This window comes from Anser brachyrhynchus (genome assembly GCF_964034855.1).
Source record: "Anser brachyrhynchus genome assembly, chromosome: 7".
Lineage (NCBI taxonomy): Eukaryota > Metazoa > Chordata > Aves > Anseriformes > Anatidae > Anser > Anser brachyrhynchus.
In genome coordinates, this window is record NC_137701.1 from 10,736,036 (window position 1) to 10,756,553 (window position 20,518).

At 44.0% G+C, this 20,518-nt stretch overlaps 1 protein-coding gene across 12 annotated transcripts in view; it reads left to right on the top strand.

Moving 5' to 3' along the window:
• COL6A3 (collagen type VI alpha 3 chain) overlaps positions 1-20,518 on the top strand; it is a 56,313-nt gene that overhangs the window by 4,140 nt on the left and 31,655 nt on the right. For 7 of the 12 annotated variants that reach the window (XM_080600132.1, XM_080600128.1, XM_080600133.1 and 4 more), the window contains exons 2-7: positions 2,107-2,256; positions 3,078-3,695; positions 7,722-8,324; positions 12,430-13,032; positions 15,842-16,441; positions 17,729-18,295. In XM_080600132.1, the coding sequence (XP_080456258.1) occupies positions 2,169-2,256; positions 3,078-3,695; positions 7,722-8,324; positions 12,430-13,032; positions 15,842-16,441; positions 17,729-18,295 (3,079 nt within the window). In that variant the 5' untranslated portion in view covers positions 2,107-2,168. The remainder of the gene's footprint in view (positions 1-2,106; positions 2,257-3,077; positions 3,696-7,721; positions 8,325-12,429; positions 13,033-15,841; positions 16,442-17,728; positions 18,296-20,518) is intronic. The other 5 variants (XM_080600138.1, XM_080600129.1, XM_080600139.1 and 2 more) reach the window with 5 other exon arrangements.

Here is a 20,518-nt window from a genome sequence, read left to right on the forward strand (position 1 = left end):
AGATCTGGAGCCTCCTAAAGGCTAAAATGGGATAGAAGGCGATTAAAAAGAGCAGCCAGCTTATTATTGTTTGAATAAATAAATAAATAAATAGATAGATTAAAAAAAAAAAGCATCGTATTTCTAAGCTGTCTGGGGCAAATGAAAGAAACCCAAGGCTGGATGTTGTCCCACTGCGCTGGTGGGAGGAGAAGCTGCCCCATTTCAGCAGGTTGGCTTTCCCCTTCTGCTGCCTTCCTGGCCCATAAAGGGCCCCACAGGACTCTCCACAGCTGCTCAATGTCATAAGCCAAAATCCCCCCAAATGTTTGCGTCAGCCCTGTCGTTTTGCAGCTGGCAGGACGTGAATTTTCAGCCGTTTATCTCGACTGCTCTCTCCCAGCTGCAAGGTCTGCTGGAGGAATTGAGTGCCAGCAGCCAATATTGGGGACAACAGCATAACTTTCTGCCTTTTGGGAAAGAAATATTAGCACTTTCACAGTGGGCTCTGTTTAGGCATTCTCTGCAGACATTCCCACCCCATCCATCCTGCGTTCCCATTCCCATTCCATCCTGCATGCTAGCTGTTGGCTCTTGGTGCCTCTCTGTCCATCACTACTATTATTATACAGAAAAAAATGGGTGGAAAAGCAGGGCCTGATTGGCACTATATGGCTTTCATAAAAGCTACGAGAAAAGGCAAAGCCCCACAGCCACGTGGAGCATCTGGAAGTGCAAATATTGGAGGAGAGGGAGCCACGGGGCTTTGATGTTCAGGGAACAAGTGGAAGGGTCAAAGTTGCACCAGGTTTTGGGAAAGGCCATGTATATCATCCCTTCCTTTCCATTGAATCCCACTCTGATAGCCCTGAGAAATGTCTCTTTGGTGGAACAAGGATTGACCACTTAGATGTTGAACTTTCTCCAAGTCAAGGCATCCTTTTCTCCCCCTGGTTATGCCAGATATTGCCATCTCTGCAACTTGCAAGGTTCGGAGGAAAGGATGAATTGTTCTTCCCACTTAACCCTCTTAGGATTCTGTAGACCGATGGAGATGGCAACAATGAGAAAACTGATTTTTTTTTTTCTTTTAAATGATGACCCGGTTAACAGCTTGATGTATTTGAATCACTTTTGGCCCGTCTGAGTAATTGAGCTCCATTTAGGGAACAAGAAGCATTAAATACTGCGTTCCCTTTTGGGAGGATATTTTCTCAGTGAAGCAAGGATTGCTGGTTTCTGCGCTGCAGGCTTGGAAATAAGGATTAAATAATAAATTGGCCATCTCCATGACAACACATATACAGCTTTCCTGAAGGAGACATGGTTTCAGAAGGTTTGCCAGGTGGATCATAGATAACAAACTTCCATAAATTCTATTTTGGCTACGACATATAACATATTATCCTTGGTGCCTTTCCAAAACGCGATCAGCCGGCGCAGGCTATTCCACCACCAGGGACGCGAGCTTGAGGGAGTCCAAGGGCTTTCTGCCACATAGCCAGAACACGCAGATCGCTTGGGCCTGGAATAATTAAATTTCCATTTGTATCCTTGGGACAGCTGAAAAGGTGAGCTGAGGCAAAGGGGAAAGTCTAGCAGGATTATCATTCTGGCTTCTGCAAAACTCAAATAAGGAAAGGCAGCAGCAAGAGAGAATGCTTTGCCTGGATGTTTTGGCTGGTCCCCTGTGGGCAAGGAGGACAGAGCAGAGGGCAGTCAGGCATTCTGGGGGTTTGAGGGCTGTTTATTGACGGTAGAAACCTAGGCTTTATATTCAGTATTACCTGTGGCAGAATAGGCAAGAAGAAAGCCGTCTAAGCTTACTGTAGTGATTAAATGCCATCGTGATGGGAATGATGGCTCCTCTACAAAGCGGGACCTGACCAGCACTAAAATAATTTCTCCCCACCAACGCAACATGAAAGTGTCAAAAAAAACGCACATGGCTGGGCTTTTCTGTCTTGTGTTTCATCAGTTTAAGCACGGGAATGGATATGATGACAGTCGTACAATTTTGCGTTGACCTCTTCTTGTAGGAGGTGTGATAGTAGCCAGTAGCCCTTAACACTTAGGTATTTAATAGCAACCAGGCCATTAACCTACCTCCCCCTCTCTCTCCTTTAGGTCTCACATCGGGTGCTTTGAAACAAAGAGAATAAAAGGAAAACGGGAAATAATAGACCAAAATGAGGAAACACCGACATTTGCCCTTCGTGGCAATACTTGGCCTCCTGCTCTCGGGCCTTTGCTCGGTTGGCGCCCAGCAGCAAGCAGGTAAGATAGGACCACCAACCCCAACAGAACCCCTCTACCAACACGCTGCTCGCTCACACCAAGATGTTCGCACCCTTTGGGTTTTAATGTGCATGTCCATGGTACATTGTAGTTCGCCTCCTGCTCCTCCGCCCCCGCTGGGCCGACCCAGGCCTAGGCCCTCCCAAGCATGTCGCTAGCCTGTGGCCGGCGTTGGAGGATGCTCTGCGTGGCCAGGGTGCTGGATGTGGAGTTTTTGGTTCCTGGGGAGGCCCTGACTGCGTTTCCTCTTGGGCAGAGCTGTTTTGATTTCCTTGCATGTGTATGAGCAAACGGGAGAAGCGAGAAGAGCGCTGCCGCCAACCCAACAGGGAGGCTGTTAGGTTTTTATGGCACTGGCATCTTTTGGAGCAGAGCTGGTGTCACCAGGGGGTTAGAGGAAGGAAAAAAACATGGAAAACCCAAGGCCAGCACCCAGGCTGCTTCCACGAGCAGTCCTTGCTTCTTCGTACCACCAGGCAGCCAGCAAACGCGCGAAGGCTACGTTTGAGCAAGCTCAAATTTGCACCTCGTGCTTTGGCCCGGGACTGGCATCCAAATTCACGTGCAGGCAGGGCCCAGGAGGGGAGAATCTTCTTGCCTCCCTCCCTGGGAAGGGTAGGTCGCATGCTGTCCCCTCCTATCTCTGCCTGGAGTCCCCAGTGCTTCTCGTTTTGCTCGGGGCGACAAGGGGAAGCCAGGCTTCGGTGCCCCCGTGCAAAAGAGGCCGTCGGTCGTTTGTGCGAGGATGAATGCTTGCGCTGACCAGTAGAAAACCCTAAACCCCATCTGTTTTTTTAAAGCTGTCAGAACCGTTGCTGTGGCTGATATAATATTTCTAGTGGATTCCTCTTGGAGCATTGGGAAGGAGCATTTCCAACTCGTTCGAGAGTTTCTGTATGATGTTGTAAAGGCTTTAGATGTGGGAGGAAATGATTTTCGTTTTGCACTGGTCCAGTTCAGCGGAAACCCCCACACAGAGTTCCAGTTAAACACGTACCCCTCTAACCAAGATGTGCTGTCCCATATTGCGAATATGCCTTACATGGGGGGAGGCACCAAGACTGGAAAAGGATTAGAGTACCTAATCGAGAACCATCTCACTAAAGCTGCTGGAAGCAGAGCAAGTGAAGGCATTCCCCAGGTTATTATAGTGTTAACGGACGGACGATCCCAGGATGATGTGGCTCTGCCATCATCTGTCCTTAAATCGGCCCATGTAAACATGTTTGCGGTCGGCGTGCAGGATGCGGTGGAAGGGGAGTTAAAGGAAATAGCGAGTGAGCCCTTCGATACGCACCTTTTCAACCTAGAGAATTTTACCGCTCTCCATGGCATAGTTGGAGACTTAGTGGCAAGTGTCCGTACATCCATGACTCCAGAAAAGGCTGGGGCCAAAGGACTGGTTAAAGACATCACAGGTAATGGCCAACTGCTGCGCTCTGTCCTGGCCATGCTGATAACTCCCATCAGCATGGTGACTGCTGGTGCTGCACTCTTTGAAGTCTTTGTAGGGGCAGACTGAGATGGACGTTAAGAGGTCTAAAAACAAAGGTTTGAAGCGTACGGCTCCGTGCTTGTGCCCATTGGGCATGCCATGGTTTGAAAATTGAGCCCCCATGCTATGGGTTGCAGGAGGTAGTGCTCCAGGACTCTGGCAGGAGCAGCAGCCCCCTGGGGACATCCTTCTGCACCCATGGCATGGAAAGGCAGGCGTAGGGAGCTCTTATGGGAGATGTATTAAATTGCCCCATCCTATCCACTCCCAAGGTAGGGAAATAGGAGATAACCACATCAGCCACGTTGGTCCTGACCCTAAACCCTCTGGAGACTGCACAGGTCTCTGCTGGCTGCAGGGACACTAGCGGGGAAGTCCTGGTGGGGGCAGTGGGAAATGTGGTCTGTGCAAGGGACCCCGAGGGCACGGTGGGATGAGAACATCCCAGCTCAGTGCAGCTTTGGGATGTCGCCATGGCCAGGAGCAGCGCTGTGCTGCCCTGCCAGGGGATCTGTCCCTCTCCCCAGGACCCCGCAGCCCCTTCAGGTTTTGGGAACGTAGCTCCCACGAAGCCCTGCAGTTCCAGAAGGGTCCTGGGAATCCGTATTCCAGTGCACGGTAGCTCTGGAAAGCCTCACTATTTTTCCTGTTCTCTGCTGAAGACAGAAAAAGTAGCACCTGATTAGAGAACTGCTCCCCCAAAACCCCATTTCCGAGCCGGCCCCCAGACCTCTCTCCTCATCTGCTTGGAGAAGGCATGTGGTTTGGCAATCCCTTTTGAGATGCTACTCAGATTTCTTCTCTACAAGCTGATGACTTCCACCTGATGGGGCTCTGGGCCCTTCTCGTAACCGAAACATCTCCGCAAAACGCGTCGGCTTCAATGGATCTGCACTGGCCGCAAGCTGGGGTCTGAATTTGCCTGGAAAAAATGAGAGCCTTCCTCCGTCCCTTCTCTGTTTATGAAATTACAATGTGGAAAGGGCCTTCTGAGCAGCTTTGTTGTGTTTCAAAACAGAAGTATGAGAGATCAAACCTTTCTTTTTATTCCTGAGACTCCATCTGAAGGTCAATAGCTTGTGGGGTAACGTAAGGCAATGGCAGTGTAATGAGGTGTAACATTAATCCCCTGTTTTGTCTTGTCTGATTAACCCTCACGTCAGCCCCACTGGGTGCTCTCCATCACTGCATGACACCGAGCATCACCAACAGGCTGTGCTCACATGTGTTTTTTTTGTGCAAAGTGCTTGACAGGGCAAATATCCAAGTCACATGAAAGCCACAGGGAAGGAAATCAGCTGCCGCAGAAGGAAGAGATAAAATTTGCCATTTCTAAGAAAAAACATGTCAATTCATGCGTAAAATGAATGCTATATATGACACATATATGAATGCTCATATATGACACGCTGACAGCCCTGCAGAGGTTGTTGAGCATCTCCACCATGAAGGGCCGCAATGTTGAAACCAATGGGGGAATTTGTCTTTGGTAGCCCTTTAGACTACAAAAAGCCCAAGTCTCAGACTTTCCTTCAAAACCTTTAACAGCAAATTTCTACCTCATGTACATCAGGGAGTGTTTCTGAGTTCATTTCTTCTCAGAGGTAGCATTTGCAAGCATTTCCTTCCCCTGCTGTAACACAAAATTTAAGCTAATCCTTCTATCGCAGTTTTGTCTCTGTGCACTTTGCACGGGCAATCTGTGGAGTACCATTAAAAATGGAAAAAAGACGTTACAGATCCTAAACCTTGCATGAGAATATGTGGTGTGCAAAGCATAGTACAAATAAGTTTGATTAAGAGTTTAGGAAGTCATTTATTCAGCTGATAACTCCATGTAGCATTAACATATGTAAAAATGTCATGGATGTTTCACTAGAAATGAACCTGAATGTGAAGCAGAAATGAAAAAAAAAAAAATACAGTCATGTAGTATTTCCAGTATAGAGTACCAAAGCTGTTGGTCTGTGGCAGTCCCCAGAGCTGACTAGCATAAGTATGGAAGTCAGCCCCGAGTTTGCCCTGATATATTTGTTAAATCTCAGCTGTCTGTCTCATCTGACCCTCCTTGCTTAGTTGTGTAACAAGCATGCTTTTATTTGTCCTCCAGCACCAGCTTGTTCCATAAATGTGCACTGAAGTACAAAGGTTTTTACAGTGATGACAAATTATCCAACACATCCATTTCGTATCTGTTTTCTTTTCTGCGGGAGTGACCCGCGATGGCGCCCATCGGTGTCTGAAATCTCATTTCTCAAAAGGACAGCCAGGGTATCTGAAACAGTGCTGGGTACAACCACCTTGAGATTTCTTTTTCCTTTACGTTATGAAGTAGAATGTGTACGTCTCAACCACAAATGGCACAGCAAAGCCAACCCTAAGCACTTTCACAGCTTTTGACTCAGTCTTGAAAAAGAGCCCCCGAGCCCTTGGCAGTTCTGAATCACATTGATGTTCTCCAGGCTGAGGTTGGCCATCAAAAATTGGCCCAGGGAGCTGGTGACCCTTTGTCGCTGGAATTGCATATCTGAGTCTCTTGGCGGCATTGTGGTGTATGAAACATTTACCAGAAAACTTCTGCAGGGGCCAAAAAATCATTGCCGATGCTAATCGCGAAGACAGCAGGTTTATTCCTGGCTTTGCTAAACTCCATGCCAGTTCTGCTACTGGGTTCACCTTCAGCTTTCAAAAAGCTGAGAGCCAGATTTCCAGATTTCCCAACTTTTCAGTCATTTGCAAACAGTCTGAAGTTCGATTTGTTGACGAGATTGGAGAAATAGTAGCATGAACCATTTGAGTGTGCTTTGGGGTCTTCTTCCCCTGCCTGTTGAATGTGTAAAGCTCTTGGTGATCTTGATGGTAAAATTACTTGAGCTAAAGGAGGAAGAGCAGACACCAGGCCATTTTGGGTCTGCTTCGGTAAGTCTCACAGAAAAAAAATGCTTCCCCCTCAACAACCACTCTAATGCCATATTAAAGTTTTGTTTGGTGTGTGTATATTCTCAGCAGATGCTTGTGATCATCTGGATATAGTCACAACAAATAGAGTTGGATAATTGTGTCATGACTGATTTCATCACCCCGTTTTAACCTGATTCTGCATTCCTTGATTGAATATTGAGAGTCCAGAAAATATCCAGAAAAATACAGACCAGACTCTTCTATCGATAATCAATGCATCCGTGCAAAACAATTAACAAAAGACCACCTTGCATGGCATGGGTTGACAATTGTGTGGGTCAGCTTGCTGGATAAATATCATCGTGTATATGCTGGACAGCTGGTAAAAGAGTTACAGAGAAAAAACTGTAATCAAAACCTTTTCAGTTGTTTCTAACAAATGCATTTCAAATAATATTTACTTTTGCTGGAAGAAGCCAATATATTCAGCCTCTGTTTTTAAACAGCAAAAGAACAGAATTGTAGAAGAGAGGCTGAAACTTTCCCTGTAAATAGTGGTTTTTCTCAAAAAAAAAAAAAAAAAAAGAGAGAGAGAGAGAGACACTGCAATTCAAGGAGGAAAAACTCTTTTTAATATTACTGTGTTGTCACCCAGCATCTTCAGGGTGAATTGCCACCAAAATCCATCATTTTCTTTTGGCTCTGTCCATCTAAATATTTAGACAGGACTGGGAAGTGATGGGGTGGATCTAGATTTCCAAAAATTAAGTTTTGCAGAGTTTTCTCCTCAGAAATGCTGACTCCCATGTGACAGCAGCCATGAGCTCAGGTTGTGCCCAGCCCTGGGGAGCAGATGCCAGGGCTGGAAACTCGTATTCAATCAGAATGCAGAACTAAGAGGCAAAAACGTCGCTTCTTCAGTGAACATGTTTTGTTTTCTCATTTTCGTGTTTCTTACTGGTTTTCCAAGAAACATGTCAGAACACTGTACAACTGCATGTAATCACCCATTTTAATGCTTTCACCTTTTGCATTTCTTTTTTTAAAGCTCAAGAGTCTGCTGACCTTATTTTCCTTATTGACGGATCAAACAACATCGGAAGTGTCAATTTTCCAGCCATACGTGATTTCCTTGTAAATTTGATTGAAAGCCTCAGAGTTGGAGCTCAGCAAATACACATTGGGGTGGTGCAGTATAGTGATGAACCCAGAACTGAGTTCGCTTTGAACAGCTACTCCACAAAAGCGGATGTTCTGGATGCCGTGAAGGCACTTAGTTTCCGCGGTGGCGAGGAAGCTAACACTGGTGCAGCACTGGAGTTTGTGGTGGAGAACCTCTTCACCCAGGCGGGAGGCAGCAGGATAGAGGAAGCAGTGCCTCAGATTTTAGTGCTGATAAGTGGTGGAGAGTCTAGTGATGATATCCGAGAGGGCTTGTTAGCAGTGAAGCAAGCTAGTATATTTTCGTTTAGCATTGGGGTCCAGAATGCTGACAGTGCAGAGCTGCAGCAGATTGCTACTGATGGAAGCTTCGCATTTACTGCCCTGGATATCCATAACCTTGATGCTCTTCAAGAATTATTACTGCCCAACATTGTTGGAGTGGCCCAAAGACTCATTTTGTTAGAGGCCCCAACCATTGTGACTGAAGGTATGTATGCCTTTCTAGACTGTTGCATTTTGATGAATTTTGCACGCTTTAAAAACAAATTTTATTTTTTAGTGTTTTTTTTTGCAATGCATCTCTCTGGTCTGATTTTGGAGAAAATGTGCAACTGATGTGCAGAAACTCATTTACCCAGTGGGTTCTCTTTTGAAAACCATAAGGTTTTGTGTCTATAACTTGCATGACATGGGGTTTTAAAGAACACAAGCAGAGTATAAAAATGCTCATCTAATCCTTATTGTGGTATCTAAGAGTATAAAAAGGCCCGTATAATCCTTACTATGGTATCTAAGCACCCCTGGAGGTAAACAATTCAGCATGTTTGGCTCTGAAAACATGTATGTCATGTAAGCTTACGTTATATGTCAGTTGAAAGTGGCATCAGAATGAAATTTGACTGGGGAAGCCAATAGTGATGTAAAATGGATCCCTATTTCAAACAGTTGAAATTGCCACCTTATTAAAAGAGTAAAATGACCTACCTCATTGGAACTGTGCACCGTAACTGGGAAAAGGGTAAAAATCCACCCTGAAGCTTCTTTAGAGGCTTTTGTGTTGTTGAACTTAGAAGCAAAACAGCCCTTAGTTCTTCTGAAGCAAAATCCCTACCTTGCAAATTTGTTTCCCTTCAACCTCTAATCTAAGTAAGTTTGCAGTTTTCCATGAGGCCATGGGAAAAAAAAAAAAAAAGAATAAAAAACGTGGGTGTCCATATTCCGCTGAGGTCACTTTATCACCTTAAGTCCTTATTGCCATTATTTCTGGTCTAGCATTAGCTTGGGTGCAGTAGAATAATGAACACACAGTGCTGTGTGCTGGTTTTATGGAGCACGTAGGTGATTAAGAGTTTCTCATCCTGTGATTTTATGACTGAGTTAAATGTACTGATAGCGAGCTTTACGAAAGACCCAACACGTTGCATTTTGGAGGCCCCTGGGAAGGGCCAGGCTGGAGTTCCTGCAGATAATCACCAGAATGTGTAATGCAAACAAGGCTTTGGGGATCTGAGTGCCAGTCTGGAGTTCTGTACATGCTGTTCAACTCGTGATGTATATTGACTTATAAAACTGCATCCCAGATGTCTTCATTAATCTGTGTCTAAACATGTTTGCTGTCCCATGGCTCAAATCAAAGGGAAGAATTTGCCTAAAAGATCATTTTATGACCTTGCCTTGATTATTGCAGGAAGAAACACAAATAACTTTTCCTTACAGCACCCCACAAGAACCATATTTAGCTAAATAAGCTGAAGTATGCATGTCTAGCTAAAAACATGCATGCCAGGACCCAAGCAAGCCTATGGAAAACCCCTCTTCTGCCCCACAAATTTTAAACCCAGCAGCTGGGGCATTTCCAGGGGGCTAGAAGGACAGGGATCATTAGTTCAGAAGTATGGCCAATGCTCTGAGCTTTTAAAATCAGAGTGTATTCCTTTTCAATGTTTTAATCAGATAATGGCCAGATTTAAAATGTTGGTACATTTGGTTTCATCTGCACTTTGATTTTCACTCAGCTTGTTTGTAGAAGGTACTACAGTAGCATCAGCCCGTGCAATCACTTATAGTTGGACCTGCTAAATAGAGAAGGTGGTGTTTGCAAAGAAGCTTTAGGGAATTTCCTTTACCTAGTGTCCTTGGGAATTCATTTGGATGGGGTTGCTTGATTCACAGCAGTGCCTTGGAAGTCTGGGGCATAAAGCAGTGGTTTGGGACACACAGAGCAGCTGGAATGGGACACAAAGACCCTTGGAGATGCCAAGCATTCCTGTCCAATACAGGAGTCATCTTGCTTCACTTGAGCTCTTGGGCTGTACTCTAGGGATGAAAGGGGCTCTCATAGTGCCTTTCTGCCTCTCTCCCCTCTCCTTTAGCGACTGGGGAAGCCTAGGTGATTAAATCAGTTGTGGTGTTTCACCAGAGATAGCTGAGATGGCAATGAGAGGGGAACTGTGCAGGGACAGGTTTGAGGGAGACACCCTCTGACATTCCTGGGGGAGTGCAATGACTTTGGCAGTCAAAGATAATGCTTTGATCCTAAACCCTTTGAAATTCCTGGGAGACTTGCCATCGGCTTCACTGGGCTCTGGATCAGACCCTATGAGATGTGTACAGCCTTCCCTAAATATTTTTGCTTTTTGTCCATTGAAAATAGCACCATGGGGTCCTTCTTCCTGTGGGTTTTGGTTTCAGTTCTTGCATTCTTCTTCTCTAAGGAAATGTACTGCAGCATTCAAGAGAAGCAAGAGGAATTAGTAGAGGAGGGAGCTATTGCTTCGTGGCCTCCCTCGTCTTTGCAAAGCCCCTTTGATGTTTTCCACAAACTTCTATATAAAGTCAAAAGTCCCCAGGGTCTCCATTTTTGGGTATCTAGCTGCTGACAAGCAAAGAAAGCACTTCAGACATCTTTTCTGGATGATACAATGCAGGGATTTCAGGCGTTGCTCTCCATTTGGAAAGTTTCCTGTATTCAGCCCTCTCCTCGCAGTAATTGATGAGGCAAAAAAACCTGACCAGGGGAGAAGAACACTGTATATCTCCTGGCTCTGGGAAGGGGACAGCTTAAATAAATCCTCGTAGCTGTGTGGGTAGTTCTGTTTGGACAGCCTGGGTGGTCAACGCGCTGTTGGTCCAAGCCACCAGCAGGTGAGGGGCAATTGCAAGGCTCACCAGCAAAGGTGCGTCTCTCAGCAGTCCCGGGGCAGCCGAGTTGCAAAAGTTGTCTCCAGCTCTAAATCACTCCTTGGGGCAGCCCAATCTTAGAGCACTTACCCGTCATGAGAAACCTGACGGAGAACAGCACTGTTTTCTGTGGCCAGCTGGTGTTGGGCCAAGGAGGACTGCAGCCAAAGCTTTGTTCTTTCTTCAAATCCAAAGTAAATAGCCTCCATGCAGAGGAGCCCTGATGGGATGAGGGGCTGCCCTTTCCCATCTGGGCATGACAGAGAGTGTTTGCTACTACTACTTGCCCTGAGTGGTGTGAGGTCCTGGTGATGCTGGGTCTCAGCTTCCCTGGGGCTGTGCATTGAGCCTGGGGGGCAATAGACTTGCCCCCTTGAGTGTTGACTCCACCTTAGGAGCTCGTAGGTGGGCAGGTGATTTAAGGACACAGCCTGGGTGGATGATGTTGTGAGTGGGGTTCTTCACAATACTAGCCATGGCTCGCTGCTTCGAAGAATAAATGGGGGTCGGCTGAAAGATGGTGTTGAGGTTACCTCCCATCGTGATCACGTATAATGCTTTTGTCATAATGAGCATTGGTCTTGTTAATATTTACTGTTGCATTATATACATCTGCTGTGTTAAATATGATGGTGTTTTGGTTTCAATGCTGCACAACAGTTTTTTTTCCCCCTAACTATCTTCCTTCAAACTTAGCCAGGGAACTGGAAAGCTAATTGTGCTCTTTCTGCGTCCTATGCCATCGTCAATATAGAGTTTCAGAGATTACTGCCTAGGCGACCTATTTTGCTAAAGACATGGCAACCAGAATAGAACTCAGCTCTTCCATGACTGGGCTGGCTGTGCCAAGAAAAATCATAACTTGTTTTTATTAGATAAGAAATAAGATGTAGGATGCGAAGACCCACAGTCCAGGTATGTTCAGTAAGTGGAGACTGTTCTTTACTTGTGTCATTGCTCTTGTGAAAATGAGTCCTTCTGAGACCAAATCACTCTCTGGCGTTATTCAGATGGCTGCACTGCAGACCATGGAGCACCACCTGATTATTTTGTCTCATGTCGCAGCTGAGTGCCAGGATTTCTCCTGAATTTTTGCCCTTCTTTTTTGTTTTGGCTTGCTTAAGCATTTTAATATTAAGTTTTGCAAGCAATGCAATTCTCACAACTCTTCAACTCATCTGTGTTTTTGAAAGGGGAAGCATTTAATCAGATTTCTTACTAGCCCTCCTCTAGAACCTAAAAAACAATTCTGTTTTGAAATCAAGACCCTTATAAACATGTTGAAAGTAACTATACCTCAAACAAGCAAGAAGTCCTAAATGTTGCTGGGCTGTTGACATTGAATTGATGTGGAGGGGGTGATGGAAGCCTTCACTGACATTATGTTCATGTGTGTCTATCATTACTTGCAGTTATTGAAGTGAACAAGAAGGATATAGTCTTCCTGATAGATGGCTCAACAGCTTTGGGGGCTGGCCCCTTTAACGTAATTCGTGATTTTGTTGCCAAAATCGTCCAAAGGCTGGAGGTTGGACCCGATCTGATCCAAGTTGCAGTGGCGCAGTACGCAGACACTGTGAAGCCAGAGTTCTATTTTAACACCCACCAGAACAGAAAGGATGTGATGGCTAACGTGAGGAAAATGAAGCTCATGGGTGGCACGGCACTCAACACCGGCTCAGCACTGGACTTTGTGAGGAACAACTTCTTCACCAGTGCTGCCGGGTGCAGGATGGAGGAAGGGGTGCTCCCCATGCTGGTGCTCATCACAGGTGGTAAGTCCAGGGATGCCGTTGACCAACCTGTGGCAGAGATGAAAAGGAACCGGATAGTGACCCTTGCCGTTGGGTCGAGAAATGCCGACCCAGCAGAACTCCAAGAAATTGCCCATGAGAGGGATTTCGTGTTCCAGCCAAATGACTTCCGCCTTCAATTCATGCAAGCCATTCTTCCTGAAGTGCTGTCGCCCATCCGGACACTCTCTGGAGGAATGATTGTCCAAGAACCTCCATCAGGTAATCAATTACCTTGTTCTAGTAAAGGAGATATGGTTTATGATTTTGTCAACTCTTATTTTTTTACATGTAAAGATAACAAGAAAAAGCATGAAGTACGTGTTTCAACATAGCTACACGTTGCCTCTTTGGTTTGCAGAATGTGCATGAACAGATTGGTAAATTTGGTAGCATGCCTGTTATTATACCTTTGTCAACACTTTCTGGAGATTTTATCCCATTCCACATTTGTCACCAACATCTAAAGCAGAGATGTGAAAGACGAGCCTTGCTAGTTAGGTGCTCAGATTGTGCAGTGGAGGTTTTTTCTCTCACTTAAGATTTGTGTAACCTATGAACAGAACACACTGAATATCATAATCTCTTTCCCATTTTGAAAATCATCCATAGTGGATATTTACTCAAGAAAGCTAAAAAAATTGTTCTGAGTGTAAAGAAAATAAGAAAGTTTTTTCATGGAGATGTTCAGAGAAAGCTATCCTGACACTGTTGGACTGAAATGCCCGCTTCAGAAACATAGTTTCTTATCAACATTTATTCAGCTCATGCCATAAGAGGCATATGAGACTAGTGTAGTGTTGACTTTAATTTAATCTGTTTAGAAGATTATTCAAAGTGCTGTGAAGCCAGTGGATTCTTTTTACATGCTCTTTCCATTGACATCAGTAGACTTGGAAGCAATCCAGTAGCTAAAGTCATGTCTTCTGAGGAAGTTTTCTGGTATTTCAGAAGGTGTTTTATCTGCATAGAGATTTTATACCAGATTTCTCAGGATTTGTCCCCAGTAGAGATGCTCGAGATTGAATTCTTGTCGTGCTAGATCATATTTGAACCTTGAAATTCTGTCCCATGGCATATGAATATTAGTAAAATAGGACTTCTTCCAGCTCCCAGTAAGGTCAAGAGTAAGATTCCCATTGGCTTAAGTGAGTGTCAAACTATGTCCACGTTCTTTTTTCTAGTTTCCCCAAGTAATTTAAAATTATAAACCACAGGACAAAATAAAATGGATTTTTGAAAAGGTCCTTAAAAAATTTAAAGCCAATGACTGATCTACACAAAGAGCAGACATTTTAAAATTAGTTAGCTGATACTTGTCCTTAATTAAGATGAATATCACGAGACTTATTTAATAAGCTTTTTCAGAATGTGTTTCCTGCTAATACAGTTTTGCATGGCTATATACCAAACCCGACATTTTTATTTTTCAATGCAAATTAAAAATGTTCCTAAACTTCCTTGTTCTTTAAAGCTTATTCATGCAGCCTATGTTTTTTCTACTCCTTTTGCTTGACTGTACTCACAGCTACACACATTTGCAATAAGCAAGTAAACATATCCCACTCTGTAAACAGACTATTATTAGTAACTAAACTAATTATGATGCTGGGCTGTCTGTTACATTTTGACTAGATTATCTAAAGATATTCTCTCACCTTGGGCCTTGAATGAAACTGTTCTGGGAACAATTAAAAACACAAAAAACCAAGACAATCTGTGAATCTGAGAGCAATGCCTGTAATCCAAAGAGCCCTCTTCTCACTTCTGTTTTTAATATCTCAGTACTAGGACAGCAAGCTTACAGTGACAAGCCCAGCCAGAGAGATGGATGAATGTAGCCATATATCCATAGGTAATTGGGATAAAACAGAAAGATATCGAACACCATTAGCAATGGGCATAAGTATGTTCTCAGATAACTTATTTGGAGGAAGGCATCCACAGGTACACTGGAAGAGCCAGCTTGTCTTTCTCTGAGACCTTAAAGTTTCAGTATTTTGGTCAGTCATCTGGCCATGACGTATTAAGAGAAAAAAAGCATAAGGGAGAACTTGAAATGTCTTTGGAGTGATATTGCATATCTATGTCTCAGGTCTCAAATGCTGGGAGACAGTCTAGGATGAGTTTAGCCTTAAAGAAGGAGCTGAGAACTGGCCAGTTACTGGCAAAAGTGGAGAGTTTTCCCCTTCCTACAGCTTGCTACATGCATGTCTGTAACTGCAGAGATCAAAATGCAGTTTTCTGCACCAAATGCTGTCATCGGAAAGGCAGATGTCTCCAGCAGCCGTTGCAGCCTCATCCAGACCAACTTCTCTAAGCCAATAGTAAAAGCTATTTTTAATACCCACTCAAAATACCAGCCAAATTGGTTACTTGGTAGAAGAGTTTTCCCATGGACGCAGAGCCTTGCTTGGCGCTGCGGGCAAGCCGCTGCTGGCCACACAGCACAAGGGTAGCATGGCTGCAGCAGTCACTGCTCGGGGGCAGGACACGGTCCTTCGTGTCCAGGGATGTCTGGGGGAAGTCTTAGCAAGGGGGTGGTAGTGTTGGGTGTCAAGCAATACTTTACGTGCCAAAAAGCAGAAACATTAGCTAAAGTTGCAGTGGAAAGCCCCAAGCAAACCCATGACGATCAGCAGGGTGTCCACAGACATAATTCAGTGTTGCTCCACCAAAATCAAGGAAGCTTCTGCCAGCTAAAGATATGGCCCAGAACATGCAACTCTGGCACTAGCAGCCTTCAAAATCATCTGCCATAACAGAGACTGAGCCCTGTTGATAAACCTGATGCTTAAAGACTTTTCAACTTGAGTCAGAAACCTTCTCTGCCAAACTGAGTGTTGTCCAGCAAGGTCCTCGTTATTTGTTGTTTGCTAATCACAGTCTTTCTCTTCTCTTTCTGTTCCCCACTTCCGCCTTCCTCCTAACAAGGTTTACATGTGTGTACGGTGCATGCTGTATGCACACATGAAAAAAATCTATTTTGTTTTCTATGATGTCTCATGTTGTTTTCTGTGCTCTACTGCAGTTCAAGTAACCAAAAGGGATATCATCTTTCTTTTGGATGGATCACTCAACGTCGGAAATGCCAACTTCCCCTTTGTGCGTGACTTTGTTGTGACCCTAGTTAACTACCTTGATGTCGGAAGCGACAAAATCCGAGTTGGCTTAGTACAATTTAGTGACACTCCTAAAACCGAGTTCTCTCTATACTCATACCAAACCAAATCAGACATAATTCAACGCATGGGGCAGCTGAGGCCCAAGGGGGGGTCAGTGCTGAACACTGGCTCTGCACTGAACTTTGTGCTTTCGAATCACTTCACTGAAGCTGGTGGGAGCAGAATAAATGAACAAGTGCCACAGGTCCTAGTCCTGGTGACGGCAGGGAAGTCTGCCGATCCCTTCTTGCAAGTTTCCAATGAATTAGCTCGGGCCGGAGTGCTGACTTTTGCTGTTGGAGTTAGGAATGCGGATAAGGCAGAGCTTGAACAGATTGCATTTAATCCAAGAATGGTATATTTTATGGATGATTTCAGTGATCTGACAGCTTTACCCCAGGAGTTAAATAAGCCTATAACAACATATGTTAGTGGAGGTGTGGAGGAGGTTCCACTCGCCCCAACAGGTAATATATACCTTCCTTCATGTTGACTGCATTGAGTTAACTATGTTTCTCTTGACTGTTCCCAGTGTACACCTTCACGCTTGTCCAAGTCATCAAAGCATTTAGGACTGTACTTAACCTTAAATATGTGGCCTGACACAGTCAGCTCTTCATTTTGTTGAAGTCATTGCTAGCACGCTCTAAAGACAGCACAATTTTAGGCAAGTCAGGACTGAAGGACAACCAGAGTGAGTCTCTGCCCACTAGTCACTTGTCCAGGTGTTCCCTTTCTATCGCCATAATAACATCACAACCTGCAAGTGCACTGCCTGTACTAGCTCAGGCAAGGGGAGCACGTCCTTTTGGCCACAAGGTGTGGTGTGGAAAGGTAAAAGTAGTGATAACGAGCATAGAGGAGCAAAGGTCTAGCTGTGTACAGGTAGATAAATCACTTCCCAGAGCCTCACTGAAGAAGTGATATTATCAGGCTGTCACAGAGGCTGAATTTGAATTCAAAGTTAGTCTCTAACCTTCAGCTCAAAAACTGTTATCAAGTTTAACCCTTTTTAAACAGGTGTTTGCTCACTAACTCTCTTATTCTGGCTATGTGCATATGAAGACAAAAACATCCAGGATTGTTTAGTGTGGAAAGGAGATGATTAACACAAAAGATGTTAAGGTACAAAAATATGAGGTGCTTGGTTGTGCCTTGGACATTCAATGAAATTAAAAAGTCATCAAATGGAAACAGGTAAAAGGAATTTTCTCCTCCCAAAGTCATAACTCACTTCTGGATTTGACTGCCTCGTAATGCAACTGAGAGAAGTACTTTAAGAGAATACAGAAAATATTCTATGTATATATATACGTATAAATTAATTAATGTCTATGTATTGTTTAATGAATCTTTAAATAGAAAAAAATGCTCCACTGCTGTTGTACTTCATGCCTGTATTGTCAGCAGGTTGCTAGAACAGAGATGTCACTGGCCTATTCTGATACGATTATCAATATTGCCCATTATACAATATGACTGAAATGATATGATATGATACAGTATATGATATGAGATTCTGGTGCCTGAATTTACTGAGTCTTAGATGAGGTGTCCTTGTTTTCCTTTCCCCTTCAGATAAATACGGCAAAGGTACTGTTTAATCTTGTAGCCTTTGAATACTTTGGGAAATGATAATCACTTGCTTTGCATGTTGAAATCCAGGTAATAGAGAAGTTTCTAGGATGACATTTAAGAAGAAAAATGCCTTCATATCTTTTTTTCCCCTCTTTTCATTTGTGAATTTATTCTAGAAAGCAAGAAAGATATTTTATTCCTGATTGATGGTTCAGCCAACCTCTTGGGTAGCTTTCCTGCCGTCCGGGACTTTGTACACAAAGTCATTTCTGAGCTGAACGTGGGTTCCGATGCCACACGAGTAGCTGTAGCTCAATTCAGTGACAACATCCAAGTTGAATTTGACTTCTCTGAACTTCCGTCTAAGCAAGACATGCTTCTGAAAGTGAAAAGGATGAGGTTAAAAACTGGGAAGCAACTGAACATTGGAGTTGCGCTAGAGGAAGCCATAAGGAGGCTGTTTGTCAAGGAAGCTGGAAGCAGGATTGAAGAAGGAGTTCCCCAGTTCTTGGTCCTCCTCGCTGCTGGGAGATCATCCGATGATGTGGAGCAACCATCCGATGCTCTGAAACAAGCGGGAGTTGTGACCTTTGCCATCAAAGCCAAAAATGCTGACCCTGTAGAGCTGGAAAGGATAGTTTATGCCCCACAATTCATTCTGAACGTTGATTCCCTCTCTCGGATTTCAGAGCTTCAGCCAAATATAGTGAACCTGTTGAAAACTATCCAGCTTCAGCCAACAGGTACAGGGACCCAGGGTTTCTGTGGTTTCCAGGAGGCTGAGAAACACCATTTACATGCCCTCTTCTCTTTGGTAACTGGGGCAATTTGGCCTGGTGACGTTTAAAAATGATTACGTAGAAATTGCTATTTTACTTGGATTTTCCTCTGGTCTGATCCAGCAAAGCACTGAAGTCCAAACTCAGTTTTACAGATAAGTGATCAAAGGAAAAAGCCTTTTGTTAGCTGCAAGAGCTGCAGTAGATGCTGTTACTGGTGTGCAAAACATGGTACAAACGTGAAGTAGCAGACAGTCATTGTCCCAGTTAAATAAATTGACATGCTGTGCTGGGCAAGGGCTAGAAGGAAAAAAATAAGGCTTATTTCAGTTCCTCTTTCCATTCTCCCTTTTCTGGAGGAGCTCTGTTTATTGTTCTGTTACTTCTTAAGGGATGTGATGGCAGTTTCTACGTTTTCTACAAGCACCAATAAATTAGATGGTCTTGACTCAGTTACCTTTACAAGCTCAGTAAATGAATATGGATTCATTAAAGAACATAGAAAAGAATCACATGGCCACAAACAGAAATTGACACTGCAATACTGGAAATTATCCGTGTCCATCTGTGTGATTTCCCAAAGGCAGCCCTAATTTGAGAATTGACCTGTCTCCCAACAGCAGGAGGAGACAAGGAAAGGTGTAATGACTTCTGCATCACCTCTCTGTAAAAGTTCTGGGCAGATGGACTTAGAATCATAGAAACATAAAAAAGAAATAGGGCTGGAAGTGATCTCAGGGTGCCATCTGCTACATCCCCTTGTCCCCAACAAGATCTGCTCATCCAGGACTGTCTGTCATTTTTCTAATCTGTTCTGAAAATCTTCCAGTGGAGGAGATTTCCCTGACATCCCTAATCAACCTGTGCAATTGCTTTAATATCCTTGTCAGTAGATGGTTTCCCTTAACCTCTGCCTTCCTAGTCACAGTTTAAGCCTTTTACATCTCTTTAAGCTCAGCAGAGACACGCGTGTCAGCTCATTTCTGTGTTATGTTTGACAGTCTTTCATTCACCTCAAATTTGCCATGTCTTTTCTCAGTCCTCATGTCTCTAGCTGCGTACCTATCTCACTCATTTGTTCCTTGTAGGTTTTGTAGGCTCTCTAGCTTTTCACCCTTGTTTCTCTGATGTCAACCTGCACCAAATGACCTGGTCTTATCTTACCTCATCCTTTCCCAGTGAAGTTGTTGCCCTTCCCATATTTGTGCAGATTGCTTCTGCCTCAATGCAGACTAAGGCAACTGGTGCTCTTGAACTGTGTCCTCCCCTTTCAAACTATTTCTGTTTTGTCAATGTCTTTTTGAATCTATATGAGATTGATGGGGAAGATGATATCAAGACCTCGTTAAGTAAATAAATTTGATGTCTACATCCTCTCTGTTAAAAAGCTGCTTGTGTCATCCTAGGGGAATTCAGAATGGCTTGAGATGATGATTTCTTGACTATTCAGTCTTGCTTGCTACACACCATGTTGTCTTTAGGTGTCTACAAACTGTTTAATAATTTTGGGCCATGTGGTTGCTTTTTTTGAAGGCAACTGAACTTTATCTGATTCATCTGTACTCCATCTACTTTCCTGCATCTTTGAAGACAGGCACTGCATTTGCTTTTTACCAGTCTTCTTGCTCCTCATCCAGTCCACAAGATCTCAGAGGGAATTACCAATGGTTAGGGGAGTGCTACTATTCTTTCGGTGCCACAGTCAGAAGTTCATCAGGCTCAATTTGTTTCAAAAATAGTTTATACTTAGGTATATCTGAGTATTCTTAGCCTGATCTTTTCTTAAGTGAGACAGAAACCATATCCCTTTGTTGCTGGAAGGAATTGTGTCAGCCAGCTGCAGGCTGTACTTTTTATGGGAGGTGGATGTCAAAGGCATTAAACATTTTGCCCACGTTGACATCATCTATCAAGAGCTTTCACTGAGTAGAAGGCCAACTCTATTTTTGATCTTCCTTTTATTGTAAAGTATTTACAAAACAAACTCTTGCTACTGTGGATGTTTCTTGCTGGATCTCATTTTGTGCCTGTGGCCTTTCTGATTTTGCTGGTGCTGGCTTGGAATACTACTCCTTAGCAATCCAATCCCATTTACACTTCTATGTGAATCCTCTCATGCTTCATGTCAGTGAAGAGCTCCTGATTTACTTCACTTTTCAGAGGGGTAGCTAGGTTTCCTTAAATGCT